The 17,199-nt window shown below is 37.3% G+C and overlaps 1 protein-coding gene across 1 annotated transcript in view; it reads left to right on the forward strand.

The window, feature by feature from the left end:
• waca (WW domain containing adaptor with coiled-coil a) overlaps positions 1 to 10,954 on the forward strand; it is a 30,084-nt gene extending 19,130 nt beyond the window's left edge. The window contains exons 8-13 of the mRNA XM_038275172.1: positions 4,381 to 4,503; positions 4,592 to 4,740; positions 7,030 to 7,154; positions 10,311 to 10,503; positions 10,590 to 10,717; positions 10,805 to 10,954. Coding sequence (XP_038131100.1) covers positions 4,381 to 4,503; positions 4,592 to 4,740; positions 7,030 to 7,154; positions 10,311 to 10,503; positions 10,590 to 10,717; positions 10,805 to 10,874 — 788 coding nt within the window. The 3' untranslated portion in view covers positions 10,875 to 10,954. The remainder of the gene's footprint in view (positions 1 to 4,380; positions 4,504 to 4,591; positions 4,741 to 7,029; positions 7,155 to 10,310; positions 10,504 to 10,589; positions 10,718 to 10,804) is intronic.
• The last annotated feature ends 6,245 nt before the right edge of the window (positions 10,955 to 17,199 follow it).

Genomic DNA, 17,199 nt, shown 5'->3' on the forward strand with positions numbered 1-17,199 from the left:
TTACTCGAAACGAAGTCATTTAGAATGTTTTTAGAGCATAAACAGTAGTGTATAGGATTTCCTAAAAGCGCGTTCACAAGTCTACGGAAGCCGGCAGACCAAACCAGATGAAAGTGCGCATTCAGCGTCTGCTCTGCAGATAATGCAAGCGTAGAAGAAGAAATGTGCTGTTTACCTGTGCAAAGAAAGAAACAACGAAAGAAAAATGTCTGAGGACTTCAGTGTTGAGGAAGAGCATGAGTTCTTTGCCGAGCTGAATGCGCACTTTCATCTGGTTTGGTCATCATCCTGTTTCTGAATTAAACAGCTGCACTAAATCAGACATGCTAATTTCCCCTTCTTCGCTGTCAGAGTCACTTTCCGTGCCGTGCGGCTCCTCGGAAATGATGCCGGCTTTTGCGAAAGCTCGAACAACAGAGCCAGCAGACACGTTAGTCCAAGCATCAACAATCCATCCGCTAACTGTGGCGTGACTTGCCCGGCGCCGCCTTCTACTTTTCATGAAACTGTGGTCTCCGTCGGTCATCCATCGCCTCCACGCCGCTCGCAGCCTTACTTTGAACGGCCGGTTCACACTGATGTCGAGCGGTTGAAGTTCCTTTGTCAGACCTCCCGGAATAACAGCGAGCACAGCGTTCATTTGTTTCACAGATTAACAGCGATGGTGATGCGTGGAAAAAAGCACCTGGTCTCCTTACATTCACCTCCCTCAGCCACTCTTTCATCATCTCCTCATCCATCCAGCCCTTTTCATTTGCCTTAATAACGACTACAGCTGGAAAAGTCTCTTTAGGCAAAGTCTTTCTCTTAAAAATCACCATAGGCGGCAGTTTCTGTCAATCCACGCCCACACTTCCCCCTTTAACGTTCTCATGGTGGTCTCAACAACGTCGCACTAACAACACAAATAGGACGCACCGCTCTATAGGGCGCGCCACACATTTTGAGGGGGAAAAAAATACGTTTATATGCGCCTTATAGTCGCAAAAATACGGTATTTGATTTAACAGTGCTTTATTAATCCAAAAGAGAAATTAAATGTTGCAATAGCTCTTTTTTTTTACCAGTTACTGTATGTGATAATAGCTGTAGGCTAGAAGTATCTACTGCATCAATCGGTCTGGAGAAGCCTCTGACTGAAGACACTGAAGATGATGCTCTCTGTTGTCCATAATGTCTCTATTTATGAAGAAGTCTTCTTTATAAATCTACTTCAGATGCTCTAGAGGAGTTCTGAGAACAGAGAGAGCCTTCTCTATTGACTTGTTGAGCTTTTTTAAGTCTAAAGTGTTTGTCCTGTTTGTCTGCTGTGTTAGGTTTGTATTCAACCGAACATAGAGATGCACCTTTCCACTTTTTCCCATACGATACTTGGGCTGAATCGTCCGATATCAGACCAAGTCTGTTGCACAGATCTCTATATCAATGAACCTGTATTACAGTGTATTGTATTAGTAAAAATGACTTGACCTGATCCAATTAATCAAGCAGAGCATTGGAACGTGTATCTCTAACTGAAGAGCATATTTATAGACCCGAGTGGTTTTCTTGTGTATGATCCATAAGGTAAATTCTGGATTGAAATCTGTTTTATATTTACTGAGCTTATTGATCACCTTTTTAGGCTTTGTTTCATATTTTTTCATGAGAAGGTACCATAGAATATTATTATAAATGGCCGATTACAAGCTGTGAATTACTGCCACTTGATTACCTGCATAAAAGCTTCTCACTTTGCTCAGAAGAGCATTGTCATTGTTTAATAAGTGCAGCCTGGATGGAAATGGAGAGAAAGTGCTTTATTTAACATTTTACTAACCTATTTTGAATAAGTAATCTAAACTGATCCTGTTGAATAATCGTCCTCTCCTGAAAAGTCTCGAAAGTTGCTGTGATATAAACGCCAAGTAATGAAATCATCAATGTCTTTGAGCTAGTAGGGCGTTCAGCATCCGCCAGAGAAGTAACCATTATCGTATTGTCTGTGTACTTTTAGTAAAACTTTATTCAGGGTTTCAGAGGTTGATTAAAAATCATTAAGTCATTAAATGATTATTTTTCAAATTAAGGTCTGAATTGGCATTGAAATTCATTAAATGTGATTATTGTGGCATTTAAAATGCTTTATTTAAAAAGCCGTATTTTCAGAAAAGAAGCTTGAGGTGGAGAAAAAGCTGGAGAATTGGAAAATGCAAATTTCAACAAAAGTGGCTGGAAATTGAAGAATTTGGGACATGGCTGCAGCTTGTCGACTGTAAATATGATGCAGGATTTTGTTGTGTACATATGAGAGTCATGGGTACTTCTTGGTGGTAAGGATGCACGATATTGGGATTTTGGCCGATATCCGATATGCCGATATTTTAAAACTCATGTAGCCGATAACCGATATCGATACTGATGTTTAAGCTGGACAAAAATAAGTAGTCATTGAAAATAGCTGTTTTGTTATCCATTTCTGACACTTTGAAAAATAATATACTCAAATTTATTTTCATATGCTGATATCAAATAGATTTTTTAAAATGCGGTATCGATCTATTTTACTTTCAAAATGTCGTGAAATTTCATGGTTCTGTTACAAACTCTCGTGATATTTTGCAAATTCTCGTGAGATTTTGTTAGTAAAATAGATCGATACCGCGTCAATATATCAACATATAAAAATATGGCAACATTTCGTGAATTTTCGGGGGATTTCGTAGCATAACGATGACATATAGCAATATTTCATTAGTAAAAGAGATTGATATGGTGTTTTTAAATGGTAATATATCAGCATATGAAGATATTGGGATATTTTAATGTATCAATATTTTTTCCCTCGTCTTTAGAAGTTTTTAAGGAATAAAATAAGTTTTTGAGGAAGAAGAAGTAGTTTAGTAGTAAATATCGGTGGGGTGGCCGATGTCCGATATTCAGCCTATGTTTAAAGACCAGACCATCAGGGTAAATCTTAAAACAAACTCATCTTTTAAAAACTATTATTCAAATAATTAAATCTGCCACTTAGTTTCAGATTACACACAAATTGAAAGAACATTGAAAGGAGAAAATGGGATCATGGAAAATCTGTAAAAATCTGCCTGAGCCTCATCTAAAGGATCACAGATCTAATGAGCAAACAGCCTGACGGTGATCACTGGAGATTGATCGATACGGCGGCCCTAAGTTATCTGCGGCCATTATTGGCAGTTTTCTGTGTTTCGTCTTGTATTGGTGCCAGCCCATATGTGCAGAGGAGAGAATGCTAGAAATGAATTGGTTAAATGACCCGCTGTGAGTTAAATAAAAAAATATCCTACAGTACAAGGCTTCAAATGTTCAGTTGTGGGAAAACTTTTAGCAGCTTTGTCCTATTTATGGGTTAATTGTTGATTAGGATCAATTTTAAACCGATTTTCATGACTAAATTAATCTGATATTAATATGCTGTGCATAGTTATTGTTGTTAACATCCTCCAAACATCTCTGGAACACTTAAGATGCATCTGATATACAAACATTATCATCAGATTATTATTTATGAGCTTTTTCCCTTTTTCATTTGCAGTCAAGAAAAATAAACATTGTGGGAAGAAATATATTAGAGCTGGGTTAAAAGAAAATAGATTCTAATATTGATTCCTAGAGATTGGTTCATATGACCTGAAATCAGTGAAATCAGTGTTTTGTTTTGATTTCCTGTTGAATGTTGATTTAATACTAGAATGAACATATTGCATAGCTGCAGTCATTTAATTCAGTGTAATTTATTTCATCTAAAGATTGTTTTAAATATCAGAAAACCAATTTAATATCCTAAATTTTGAGAATCAATCTTGAGCTTTACCAGTTTATTAGGGTTCCTATAAATTAAAACACAAACTGCGCCTCCTTGTGGTTTAATTTCTCAACTGCACTCATTAAGATTCTTTCATACTGATCAATAAACCAAGAGAGATTAAATGAAATTAAACTGCATAAATATCGTACTACAATCAGGATACTACAAACCTGTAATATAAACGTTTTCTGTCTTGTAAAAGCATCTGGATATAATTATTTATTTCAATTTTAACAAGCTTTCTGTGCAGAGATCTGATTTAACTTAAGAAAAACCACCTAACCTTAGCTGCTTTGTCAGACCGCATAGGAAGAATTTATCTGTCTTTGGAGAACTCTCTGACATACAGAAAAAAAACATTAAACACTTTTCATCTTAAATTAAATTAAATGAAAAAAAAAGACCTCCAAAATGTCTTTAAACAAAAAAAAAAACAGCTAATTTTCCTGAGTAAAATCAACAGACAGTGAATAACTTTATTGAATCTCATTGAAGAGGATTTGCATTTAGTTCCTGTCTTAACCGACTTCTCTCCCGTTTTTGTTTTTCTGTAGTTCTCACAGCTGCCGTCACACAAGCTTCATTACAGTCTATGCTCCACAAGATCCTCACAGCCGGACCGTCGGCTTTCAACATCACTACTATCCTCTCTCAAGCTGCCCAGCTCTCCAACCAAGGTAAAGGACGCTTCTGTTTTAATGCTGCTTGATGCACACTGGTTGGTCCTAAAGGCGCCTCATCGTTTTCGTTTTTTTTCTCCAACAGCTCAACAATCAAATCAGTCACCAATGTCTTTAACGTCAGACGCGTCGTCGCCGAGGTCCTACGTCTCGCCGAGGATCAGCACGCCGCAGACGAACGTTGGTCCTTTAAAGCCCCACCTTAGCGCACAGCCCGTCATCTCACAGCCAAAAGTGAGTCACGAGAAAAAAAAACAACAAAAAGAAGTGCTTCATGTGGGGAATAAAAAAAAAAAAGAAAATTAAAAACAATCCACTGGACTTTGTTTTCTAAGTTTGAAGGCATTTCGCTTTCCATCCAGGAAGCTTTTTCAATTCAAAATATGTGGAAAGGTAAGTAGTTATTTAAAACTGATAATAGAAAATCAATATCTGCCTCGTGTGCTCTGACAAATTAAGATAGGATTTAGTTTTATGTATTCATTTCGGGGGGAAAAAACCCGGCAGTCATCCGCGAAAAACTGTTTCCAGCTGTCTACCTCAAAGCATTTTTATATTTTCAATAAATTAATTGAAAGTGAAGTGAACCTGTTGAGTGATTTTGTTCGAGGTAACTGTTTTTACATTGTCTCAGGCAGGTTAGATATCAAGCAACGTCTACTTAGACTGATACATTTTGAAAAATTAAAACTTGTGTTTTGCTTAAATATCTGATCCTTCTGCTAACACAATTTTGGTTGTTTATAGCATATCTTTTAATGCGATAAAAACACTAAATAATAATTTTGACTATGTATTGATATGTAATTTACGGTGGTGTAAGGTGCTGGAAAAAGTTTTAAAATGGATCTTGAAAGTGCTTGAAAAGTGCTTGATTTTGACCTTGGAAAAGGTGTGCGAACCCTGTATACAGTAGCCCAACAAAGCCTTGTTTTTGTTTTGGGAAAAAAAGACTAATTGAAACAAACGAAGGGGAATGAGGGTTGTTTGGTTTCTTTTATTAACTAACCCTAACCCTGCAATACCTCATATCTGTCTAAGGTTGCGTTCACACTGCGGGGCCATGATGCTCAATTCCGTTTTTTTGTGTTTTTTGCGTTGGCGTTCACATTTCCAAATATATGCGACTTGTATGTGATCTCCTGCGTGAACTGCAGTCATACAACGCAAGTGTCCCGCATGCGCAGTAGAGGACGCAATGACATCACAGGCTCTGTGTTTACAGAAGTAAACATAGATGTTAGTGCCGGCGCGCATCTAGCGATCTTTCCCAACCTTAAAACACAATCCTTTCAAGATCGTAAATCATAAATACTGCTCTCGGCATCATCATCTTCCACCATGGTTGTTGTTTTTTTGCCGCTTTTTCATAGCAAGACTCAGAATAGCGACCTTTGTGGGGTATTGATTGCGTTCAGGTCGGATGAATGCGACCTGGCTGTTAAGACACGGGTCGCATTTGAAAAGATCAGATCCATGTCGCATATGGGCCAAAAAATCACATTTAGGTCACTTCAGGCTGCTGTTTGAACATAGCCTAAGAGAATTATTGGCCTGGTTGAACAAGTGAGGTTCTCAGGGGCTACGATGATATGCAGGAAGGAATCAACTCTAGTGTGGAATTGTAGGTTTTTGAAAGCTGAAACCTGAGTCCACCCCCTCTGTTTAAGGTTGTTTATTCTTAACATAGATGGCTTCCTTCACTCCCCATCCAAACAACCTATCTTCTTTGTCCAAAATGTGGTCCTCAAAAGAATGTCCTTTGTCCATAAGGTGTAGATGTACCACAGTTTTGTCCGAAGAAATTCCTTTCGAAGACGTTTCGTTTCCCATCCAGGAAGCTTTTTCATAAAAAATGAAAATTTCAATTGAAAAAGTTTTCTGGATAAAAAGCAAAACGTCTTCAAACTTGTAAACAAAACCCAGTGGATTGTTTTTAATTTTCTTTTATGGAATGACTGCCCCGGATAACTGAGAATCTTTAGTAGCATTTTACAACAGGTTTTGATGTAATCTGAGATATTTAGAGACCCAAAAATATGTCCTAAAATACATAAATGTTCCAATAAGTATATGTAACTTTTAATACATGATTTTCTTTCATATTATTTTCTTATGAAAATGACAAGATTGTATAAACTTCACTTTTTATGCAAAGATAGAGTGAAGTAATGAGATGTATTTTTCAGGGGTTTAAAGTTTGCATTACGGTGATTTTTTTGGGGTCACAGTTTAAAATGTTCTAGAATATTATCTGACTTTCAGGCCCTGCTGCTCTTTGACCTGTTAAACGGTTGATTAGGGGAAGCCTTAGCCTGATGATTGACTTATTCTCTTCAGATAATTCAGTGGGAATAATCTAACAGGTATGAAGGTAACAGGTCACAGTGTGGCATCTCTAACCAAACATCAAAGATGAAACCGTCTGAAACAGATTGAGGTTTCCGGTTCCTGTGATGTTGCTGAATTCTGTCGTCAGAATGAAGTTTGGTGCTGATGTCGCATCGCTGACGTCTGTTTCAGGTGAGCACGCCAGCAGTGAAGCAGCCGCCTCATTCGCAACCCCCGTCTCAGCAGTCCCTATCGAGCGAGAAGCATCACGGTCACGACGCCACCACGGCCTCGCCGCGCGCGCTTCAGCGCCAGAGGTCAGTACGCACACATCGAAGCAGAGCTGACGGAATGCCGTCGCCCCAGAACTGGACTGTTCCCTATTTCCTGTTAAGCTGTGCTGTTTCAGCTTATTTCCATTCAGCTTTTTTTAAATGTTCTCTTGTTGCTCCCCCTGCTGGTCATCTGTGGAACTTTATTTGCTCTGTTGGCCTTCATTCTTTTAAGCCTTTCTGCAGCTCCGTCTGGGTGGATTTTTCAAGAATTAGATCAGAGCTGCTGCAAGTGTTTCCTATCAATTTTAATTTATTTTAAATAAAATACAGCTTTGATCTTTTTTCTTTGAGAGCCAGATCCCATCAGATGGTTCAACCTTACAGATCAGGGTCTGTTCTTCTCCATCAGACTCAGTTTGGGTCGTTGTTTTTGTTTACTAGCATTTTTGACCTCATTACAGTTAAAGATTAATCCAGGTATCCTTGCCGAGTTCCATTTATTTATATAAAGCCTTATAAAAAAAAAAAAAAAAACAATCACTGTGCTTTTATTGATAACACTATGAGAGGTTATAGAGGGCTGCTTTATGTCATATTTAAAGGTCTATTTTAGTGAGACTCCTTTAAACATAGATGGTATTAACATACAAAGCTTCTTCAGAACAAGAAGGTTGTACTAACAGGGTTCCCGCGTCCTTCAAAATAAAACTAGGGCCTTAATTGGTATTAATAGTCTTTCGTGGGTCTTATATTTTAAAACATCATAAATAGGATTATTTTTATTACGATTTATTTTTGTAATCTTAATAAAACATTAAAATAGAAATTTTTTTTTATTAAAAAAAGAAAAAGAAAAAAAGCGGCTCTCCATTATTGGTTCTGTCCCGATAGCGGAACCAATAAAAGCATTGTTGCGGCCGGGACATTAAGACTTAGCACTGGTTATGTTGTGGCTTTAAAACTGATTAGTTTTGTTCCCTGCTAAAACAAAGTTTGTGAATCCAGTTAAATAATTGTTAAAATATATCTTTGATTTGTGTGTTTTTAGCTTTCTTCCTGTTTGGGAAGAAAGCTAACCACTACACTAATGTTTCAAAATTTGAAACATTAGTGTAGTGGTTTATGTTAAAATTAACCTTTGGGTTAAGTTGTCGCAAGCAGGTTTTTCTTGTTTCTTGTGAATTTGGTCTTAAAGTTTTATTTCAAGTGGCATTAAAAAGTCTTAAAAAGTCTTGAATTTAACTTGCCTTATGCTGTAGGAACCCTGGTTCTAGATTAGATTTGGAGAATTAGTGTTCTCTGTGTACATTCATGGGTTCTCTGCTTCCCCCCCCCCCCCCCCCACACACACACACACACACACATGGGTCGATGGATTGCTTTAGTTTGTCTAAAGCGGAGGTCTTCGACAGGGGGTGCATGGGGGTCGCAAAAGTTTTGGTGAATTTGACTCTTTTTTTTTTTTTTTTATACCCCCCCTGCAATTTTTTCCACTAATTGAAATGTCTTTAAATCCACATTAACATGAATTCATCACATTGTAGAAAACAGATAAACGGAGGCAGAAGATGTCTTTCAGTCATCAGTGCTCACATTCAGCGACACACAGGAGCTCTTTCAAGCTGGGCACCGTTTCATTCACAACACCCGTCCCATCAACCAGGAATCAGAAATACTTTAATAATCCCAGGGAGGGATTACTTTCGTTACATTACTCCATCTGTAATATAGTGACTATAGAACCAGTTTGATAGAACATAATGATGAGAGGTTATAGAGGGCTGCGTCCTCAGAGTAAAGTTTCCTGTAAGTAAACATTAAATACACTTTACTCTGTTTCTGGCTTGTTTAACCATCTCAGGCTCAGATTAAGTTGTAGTTGCAGGAAAAATCTGATATTTGGGACATGATCATATGGGGCAGTAATATACAATTCAGACTTTTTTTTGAGAGAGAGAGACCTTCACATTAGGGATGGAACGGTTTATGAAAACCGTCCGAACCGTTCAGTTCGACTGTCTCGGTTCACGTGTGTTGCGTTCGGTTCATGAGCTGCTCCTTTTTCTCATAGGCGAAGCGTGTACACTCCAGAGCAGAAGGTGGCGGTACTGAGACCAAAGCCAACCATGACGGCGGAAAGAATGTTGAGGATAAAAGTGCAACAGTGTGCAAGCATTGTGAAACACGTTTTTTTATGCTAACAGCAACACGACCAACATGTCAGGCTAACAATCAACATATACCGAACCGAAAACTGTGAACCGAACCGCGGATTTTGTGAACCGGTCCACCCCTACTTCACATGCAGTGAATTCTGGGATATTGCAGATTTGCAACAGTGGTCCGGAGTGGTAAATTATCACTGGAGATTGAATCTGATATGAACATTAACTTTATTTGAATATCACAAACAAAAAATTAACAAAACAAAATTCTAAAAAAATGTCTCACAAAATTAGAGACAACTTTTTCTCCACCGACATTTGTTAAAACCTCTTGAGAAGACAGTTTCTGTTAAACTGTTGGCAATATAGGCAAACTAGTAGATAAAGCATGTAGCTTTCATTGGTACCTGTCTGGGCACACGTTGCGAATCCACAACATTGAAATCAAGATGCCTCTGGTGAAAAACCCAGAGGAGATAAAATCTACTAACTGGCATGTGTCATATCTAAACACATTCATGATTCATCTAATGTAGTATTGATTTCAAAATAATGCAAATTGGTAGTAATACTTATATGAAATTGGTGCTTAGAAAGGACTCAGCCATGTTGAAAGTGAGTCAGCAGTGCCCTCTGGTGAGCTGGAGAGAAACTGTTTGTTGCAAATGCACAACTAAGTCCTTCTGTTGTACTTCTGAGTAACAAAAGCTATTAAAATATGGATGTTGAGTATTAAGCTAAGTGGCATTTAGCTGTTGCAAATCTGCAACATCTGCCTGGAGAGGGTTAAAACACATGGCTCATGTTAATGATCAACATGTGATGATGGGAGGTGAGCCCAAAATGACTTATTTGTTGAGATTTTTAGAAATTGGATAATGGTTTCCCTGGTTTCTGACTGAATAAACACTGACCTATATTTGAGGTCAGGTTCCTGTTTTTCTAGTTTTGGGAACGTTCCTAGTTTCCCTGTTAACAGATGAGGACTGTGAGAAACGCTTGTTAAAGTTTGCTGACGTTTTGTCCGCTGCAGCAGTCAGAGGAGTCCGTCTCCAGGACCCAACCACGTCGCCTCCAGCAGCAACACCTCCACCTCTGCCTCGGCGCCCCCCAACGCCTCGGCGGCCCGACCTTCCTGCTCCCTCACCCCCACGCTGGCCACCCACTTTAACGAGAACCTTATCAAACACGTGCAGGGATGGCCCGCAGAACACGCAGAGAAACAGGTCAGTTCTTAAAATCAGCTTTTTTTTTTTGGTTTTTATCCTTCCAACCTTTATTTTGGTGATTTTTAACATCCATCATCAAACAGGCATCCAGACTACGCGAAGAAGCTCACAGCATGGGGAGCATCTGCATGTCTGAGAACTGCACCGAGCTCAAAAACCTGCGCTCTCTGGTCCGAGTCTGTGAAATCCAAGCCACCCTGCGGGAGCAGAGGTAAAAAAAAAAAAAAAACGCCGCCTTCTCGCCCGCTCCGCGTCTCATTCCTGATGTCTGATCATCCTCTCTCCGTCTCTCCCACAGGATATTGTTTCTGAGACAGCAAATCAAAGAACTTGAAAAGTTGAAGAATCAAAATTCCTTCATGGTCTGAGAACTTTGGGGTCGAGAGTTTGTTGTTTTGGGGGAGGGGGCGGGGAACCCATTGCACAGAGCGGTTGTTTGGTTCCTCTCAGAGCCAGTCTTAACAGAGCTGGATTGGACCGGGAGAGGTGGAGGTAGGGGAGGGTTGCTTTACAAGACTTAGTTTTGTAAAAACCCGCGGTGTGTTTAACGGGGGGCGGGGATGTAGATTTCTTGTAGATGTTATTATCTATGTTGTAAATATGTTTTGTAGATGGAAGCCATGGAAAGCCATGCTTATCAAAAGCTTTGGACATCCAGACTAATCAGCAGTCCTTCATCTTTAACTCATCTGCAGACTTCAAGCTTGGTTCTGTCACTCGGCACGTCACCCAACCGTTGGAGGGGAGGGGGGGCTAACAGTGGTTCAGTGGTCCGTCGGCAGCTTCTGGTAGCCCTGCATTAACCAGTCTGAAAAGAATCAGTGCCTGGTGGTTGGTGAAGTGAGTGATTATTTAAAATAAAAAAACAAAAATCAGTGGTGGGATGTGACGGCGCGCTGCTTTGGACCATTTCCCGCTAAACTCTCCCCGCCCCACCTCTTCATCCGACGCATCCCTCCTTTCTGTGTTGTGCTTTATTTTCTTCTCCTTTTGGGTTCCCGCTGTTAATGTTCCTCCCTCCTCCTCTTTGACTTCTCAAGTTGAGGTTGTACCTCTTGTTTTCATTCCTTTGTACAGTTGCTAACATAAACAGTGGAGTTTTAAGAGAGACAGAGTTAAAAAAAAAAAGGTTTTATTTATAAGAGTTGTAGTGACGAGCAGTAAATCACAACGATAGCCACACATTTTCACCAGCGCCCGGTGGAGGAGCTGTAGTACGGCTTCAGCAGGTCCAAGGCGGGTGCATGTGGAGCACCTCTACAGTCAGCGCAGGGCAACGAGAGGTCAAAGCTCAAATGTGAAATGTACGTATTGTAATAAACATGTTAAACTGAAGCTAGCCCTGTTTTTATTGGATGTGTGATATTTGGTTGTAATAATTGTAGGGCTGAAAAAAATGGCCTTAAAATCTATATTTTGTTGTACTATCCTGATAACGATGATTATAACACCCTTTGTTCATTCTTTAAAAACTATATATTAGTATATCAGTGAATGCATCCCCCCAGTAATCAGCACCACAATCAAAACATTACTCTTGAAAACCTACAAACTCAAAATGGGTTTCTTCAGGAGGCCAAGTGCATAAAGAAGTAAGATTTATAACACTAAAAATCCCGTAGTAACTGCATTGAATTTGCTTATGGATTAAAAGATGAAAAATATAAAATCACTTAACCTTTTTTTTTTGTCACTAATTCTTATTCATTTAGATGATTATGATTCAAAAGTATTGTGATGATAAAATAAGTTTCTGATGATGAAAAGAACCAAAAGAAATTTCAATTAAGTGAAGTCAAGCGTTCTGCTGACACCTGGTGGTGCTTTTGCAAAGCTGCAGCTGGCTGGAAGTCCACAACTAAAACTGGTTCTGATGAATCTCCACCAATTAGAATAGTACTTTTTTTTTTTTTTTCTTAAAAAAATTGTTGACCTCCATAAAATAGGAGGTTGAAAAAGGAGATACATTAGAAAAATATATATATATATTAGGGATGCACCATATTGGGATTTTGGCCGATATCCGATATGCCGATATTTTAAAACTCATGTAGCCGATAACCGATATCGATACTGATGTTAAAGCTGGACAAAAATAAGTAGTCATTGAAAATAGCAGTTTTGTTATCCATTTCTGACACTTTGAAAAATAATATACTCAAATATATTTTCATATACTGATATCAAATTGATTTTTAAAAACGCGGTATCGATCTATTTTACTTTCAAAATCTCGTGAAATTTCATCGTTCTGTTTCAAACTCTCGTGATATTTTGCCAATTCTTGTGAGATTTTGTTAGTAAAATAGATCGATACCGCGTCTATATATCAACATATAAAAATATGGCAAAATTTCGTGAATTTTCGGGGGATTTCGTAGCATAACGATGACATATAGCAATATTTCATTAGTAAAAGAGATTGATATGGTGTTTTTAAATGGCAATATATCAGCATATGAAGATATTGGGATATTTTAATGTATCAATATTTTTTCCCTCGTCTTTAGAAGTTTTTAAGTCTGTAAAAAAGAAGTTTTTGAGGAAGAAGAAGTAGTATTTTTATTTTTTTTTTAGACTTTAGAAACTCAGACGCTGATCAAATATCGGGTTAAATCGGTGGGGGGGCAGATGTCCGATATTCAGTTTTAAGGCCGCTACCGATAGGGGGCCGATTATATCGTGCATCCCTAAAATATATATATATATATAAAAACATAGGTTAACATTTCTCCATCTACTCCAAATGTATCTCAATACAAATAAGAAATATAACTTTAAATTGCAAAGTGCTCCACCATATAAATAACACCCTAAAGCATTTAATTTAAATTAAATGTTTAGGAATAACAAAATTTGACATATAAATGCAGAGTAAAGTAATTACATGTACCCTGTGTCTTGCAATTTTTTTTTTTTTTATTTTGCAATTGCATAACATCTTGAAATACCACCTCCCCCCCCCTAAAAAAAAAAAAAAACAATATTCCTTTGATAAAGGTGGAAAATATTTCAACCTGAGGAGGAGAGAGACGTTCCATTGAAATTTTAATGACCAGCAGAATTCAGAGCTTGTATGTAGAAGAAGGGCTGCCACTATATATAAAGAGGAGACACTTTTAGGACTACGAAAAGTATTGATACCTGCTAAAATGACAATGGTGTCAGTGTTATTAATTGATCTACAGGGGGAGTTTTCAATAGATGGGAGGATTTTTTTCGTTTTGTCTCATAATGTTGAGGTAAAAAGTGAAACAGACTCCAAGCTGCTGAAATAGGAGTGAAAAGTTAAACCTTGTAGGTATTATTACAACCAATATATATCAGAACTTTCTTAACTACAAAAAAATATTGTATAAAGTTTGGTGAAATCCTGCTTTTATGTAAAAGGAACAGCAGAAATCATTAAAAGATCCACTATTACACTGGAAAAACAATCTAGAAATAAGTAAAAATTTCTCAAATTAAGTGAATTTACCCTTAATTTGAGTAGGTAAATCAGATGATTTGCCAATTGAATGAGTATTTTTACTCTGGGAATAAGGTATTTAGATAAAATGCACTTGAAATAAGACAATGTAATTGTGTTTTCTTATTTTAAATGTAAATTGTCTTGTTCCATTGGCAAAATATGTCTTTTACCTTCTAAATTCAAGAACAAATGCAATTATTTTAAGAAATAATGACTTATCTAGATTTAGATTTTTTCCAGTGTAGGTTTAACCCTTTAAGTCATTAACAGAGCAAGAACAGGATCCCATCGTCTCCAGGCCTGACATCCATATCCAACCTGAGTTAAGAACATTTCAGCTCATTTTTCTTCAATAAAACAACTACATTTGTATGTAAAATTCAGGTTTTTCACCATTAAAGACATGTGGAATCGTTTTTTTTTTGTTTGTTTATAACTAAATACCTTGTGTCCAAAAAAGCAAATACCCCAAAAGATTGCTTTAAAATACATGAAACTGATTTTTTTTTTTGTACATATGGTTTTCTGCAATAATCAGACTTTGTAGAAACCTCTTAGTAACCAGGGACATTCTGTCTACTTCCTAAGGGGTCTTAATGAAATAAATACTGTGCTCATTAGTTTACATCCTCTCAGAGTTAATATATTTTGACACTTTGTTTTTTAGAAAATGTTTATTATTACAAAGAGACTCTTATTTGCAGTGTCACAGAGCCTTTTAGAGTTAAATATCAGATTTTCTTCTCAGAAACTCACCTTTAAATGACTGAACAGCTGATTCTCTGCCAGCAGGGGGCAGCATCACTCTTCTACCTTATATGATTAAATTAGTTTTTTATTGAGTAGCTCTTACTTTTTCTTGTATGTCTTATTCTTTGCTGTTATTATTGAGATGATCGCCTCAGAAATCAGGACTAAAGGGGTTTTTCTCCTTCCGTATTTTCAATTTTAGTTTTAGCAAAACAATGACAAGTTAATTCACTGTGAGCATAGTTTGATAAACAAACCAATAAGGTAAAAATACACATAAATAAAAAGGGGGAAAAAAATAGTACTAGTTTAGATGATAAAAAAGAAAAGAAAGTTGGATAGAAACCAGTTTCAAATGCTCTAAAAGTGGCTCCATACAGTATAGAACTGCTGAGGTCAACCTGATGCATCAAGTCTCATTTTTTCAAAGAGCAACAATCCTATTAATTCCCTGAGCCAAGATTCAAATTAAGGTGGAACCATCAGATTTCCATCATTTAGCTTTAGGTGATCACTGTAGTCAAATTATGACCCGATTCTAAAAGGAGCTGTTGTACTTCAGGGTGGATATTTATTTTAGATGCACAGGAGTACTATAGAAATATTGAATACCAGGAACCCTGGATGCTTAGGCTGAGCTAAGTTGGTGCTATCCGGGATCTTCTATCTGCCACAGAGGGGACGCTTGTGGGAAGATTTTATTTAACGTTACTTTGAAATAGTGCAATCTGAAGACGGCAAAAATTATTTAAAAAAATAAGTAGAACTTTTTTTTTTTTTAAATAAGTGTATTGACCCTTTTATAAGCACAAAATAAGATTATCTGTCAACAAAATTTGTTTCTTGCCTTTAAAGCTGTACTCGAGTTGAGGTGTTATCACCCTTCTCAAAAAAAATTTTTTTAAATCCTCTCCCTTCTTAAATGACCATTCCCCCATACCATTTTTTATTATTTAACAGTTTATTATATTTATTTTATTATGTCATTTTATTAACGAATGTAAAATTTCTACTAAACTATACATTTCTATATTTTAGATATATATGCAATAATATTGTAACCTGACTCCGCCAGATGGATTTGCTCCGCATATCCATCTGGAAACCTTCCGTTAAAGTAATTTTGGGAAGGGGATAAAATACTGGTTTGCTGATTGGCCTATGTTGGTGATAGACGGGCCAAATAAACCAATCAGATCAACGAAGCATATGACGTACTAACAGAGCGACGACAAAGAGGAGCCAATTGATAGATCAAACTCTCGCCGAAACCAGTCGGGAGAAGAGCAAAAACATCTTTTCCTCTGAGAAAAGCCTGCAGAGCAGTGTTTTGCTCTTCTTTCAGCGAAGAAATACTCTGTAATTCCGATAAAACTTGCTCGTTAGCCACGCTAACGCTAGTTTCATCGGCTGAAGCCGCCGTGTTCTTTAGACTGAACTGTCGCGCTTCTCGTTGCGTCACACCTCAACCCGCCTCAAAGCCAACGCTGATTGGACGTTCGTTTGGTAAAAGGCTCCAAATTTACTTCAACGGAGAGTCTCCAGACTGATTAGAGGGTGAAATCTTGAAAGCTCGCGAGATCAGGATGGTCTCACGTGGCTAATAATATTGCCCTTTCAACATTTGGCTGGCTGTGGGCTTAAGGGTAGTCTGAGAAAAATAAATAAAATCAAAGAAGTGTCCGACCATGACTATGAAGCTGATCCCAGTGGGATATTAGTCCCTAGCTCTGTATGGGCAGTGACAGCCATGGCAGTCCAGGGACTGACTGCAGTTCTACTGTAAGGTGCCTCTGTCAAGGTCAATGACCGGCGTATATGAAATGTAACAACCATTCCATGCATATTGCTTTAGGTTAACAGTACATATTAATTAGGCTATGTATAATTAAAAAAAAAAATCCACCATCCCACTTCTTTTTTTTTTGTTTTTTTTTTGCAACTAGAATAGTGATTTTAAGTAAAATCATTTGATAAGATCATAAAGTTGTCTTTTTTATTTAAAGGTAAACCATCTTATTCCATTGGTTAATTGTCTTTTCTGCTCAAACTAAGAGAAACTGCCCTTATTTTATGATTCTGAATCAGAAATACTTTAATAATCCCAGAGGGAAATTACTTGTGTTACACGCTCCAGTTACAGTTTTATATAATAATACACACATCCAACTACACAAGATAATAAAGATAAAATAAAGAGATCAAATATATACACATATAGTGCTTCTGTATAAATATATATATATATATATATATATATATATATATATATATATATATATATATATATATATTTATATATAAACTATATATATATAGTTTAAATAAAAACCAGAAAGATCCCTTTATAGGGAGTTGCTACACTGGTCCTGCTTAGGGACTCTGAGTCGAGGGTTCAAACCAGCAATCTGGATGCAAACACTAAACTATCTGACCTCTAGGCCACCAGTCCCTTTAGAAACGCTAGATTT

Source organism: Cyprinodon tularosa, unplaced genomic scaffold (genome assembly GCF_016077235.1).
Source record: "Cyprinodon tularosa strain WSP-4 unplaced genomic scaffold, ASM1607723v1 ctg948, whole genome shotgun sequence".
Classification (NCBI taxonomy): domain Eukaryota; kingdom Metazoa; phylum Chordata; class Actinopteri; order Cyprinodontiformes; family Cyprinodontidae; genus Cyprinodon; species Cyprinodon tularosa.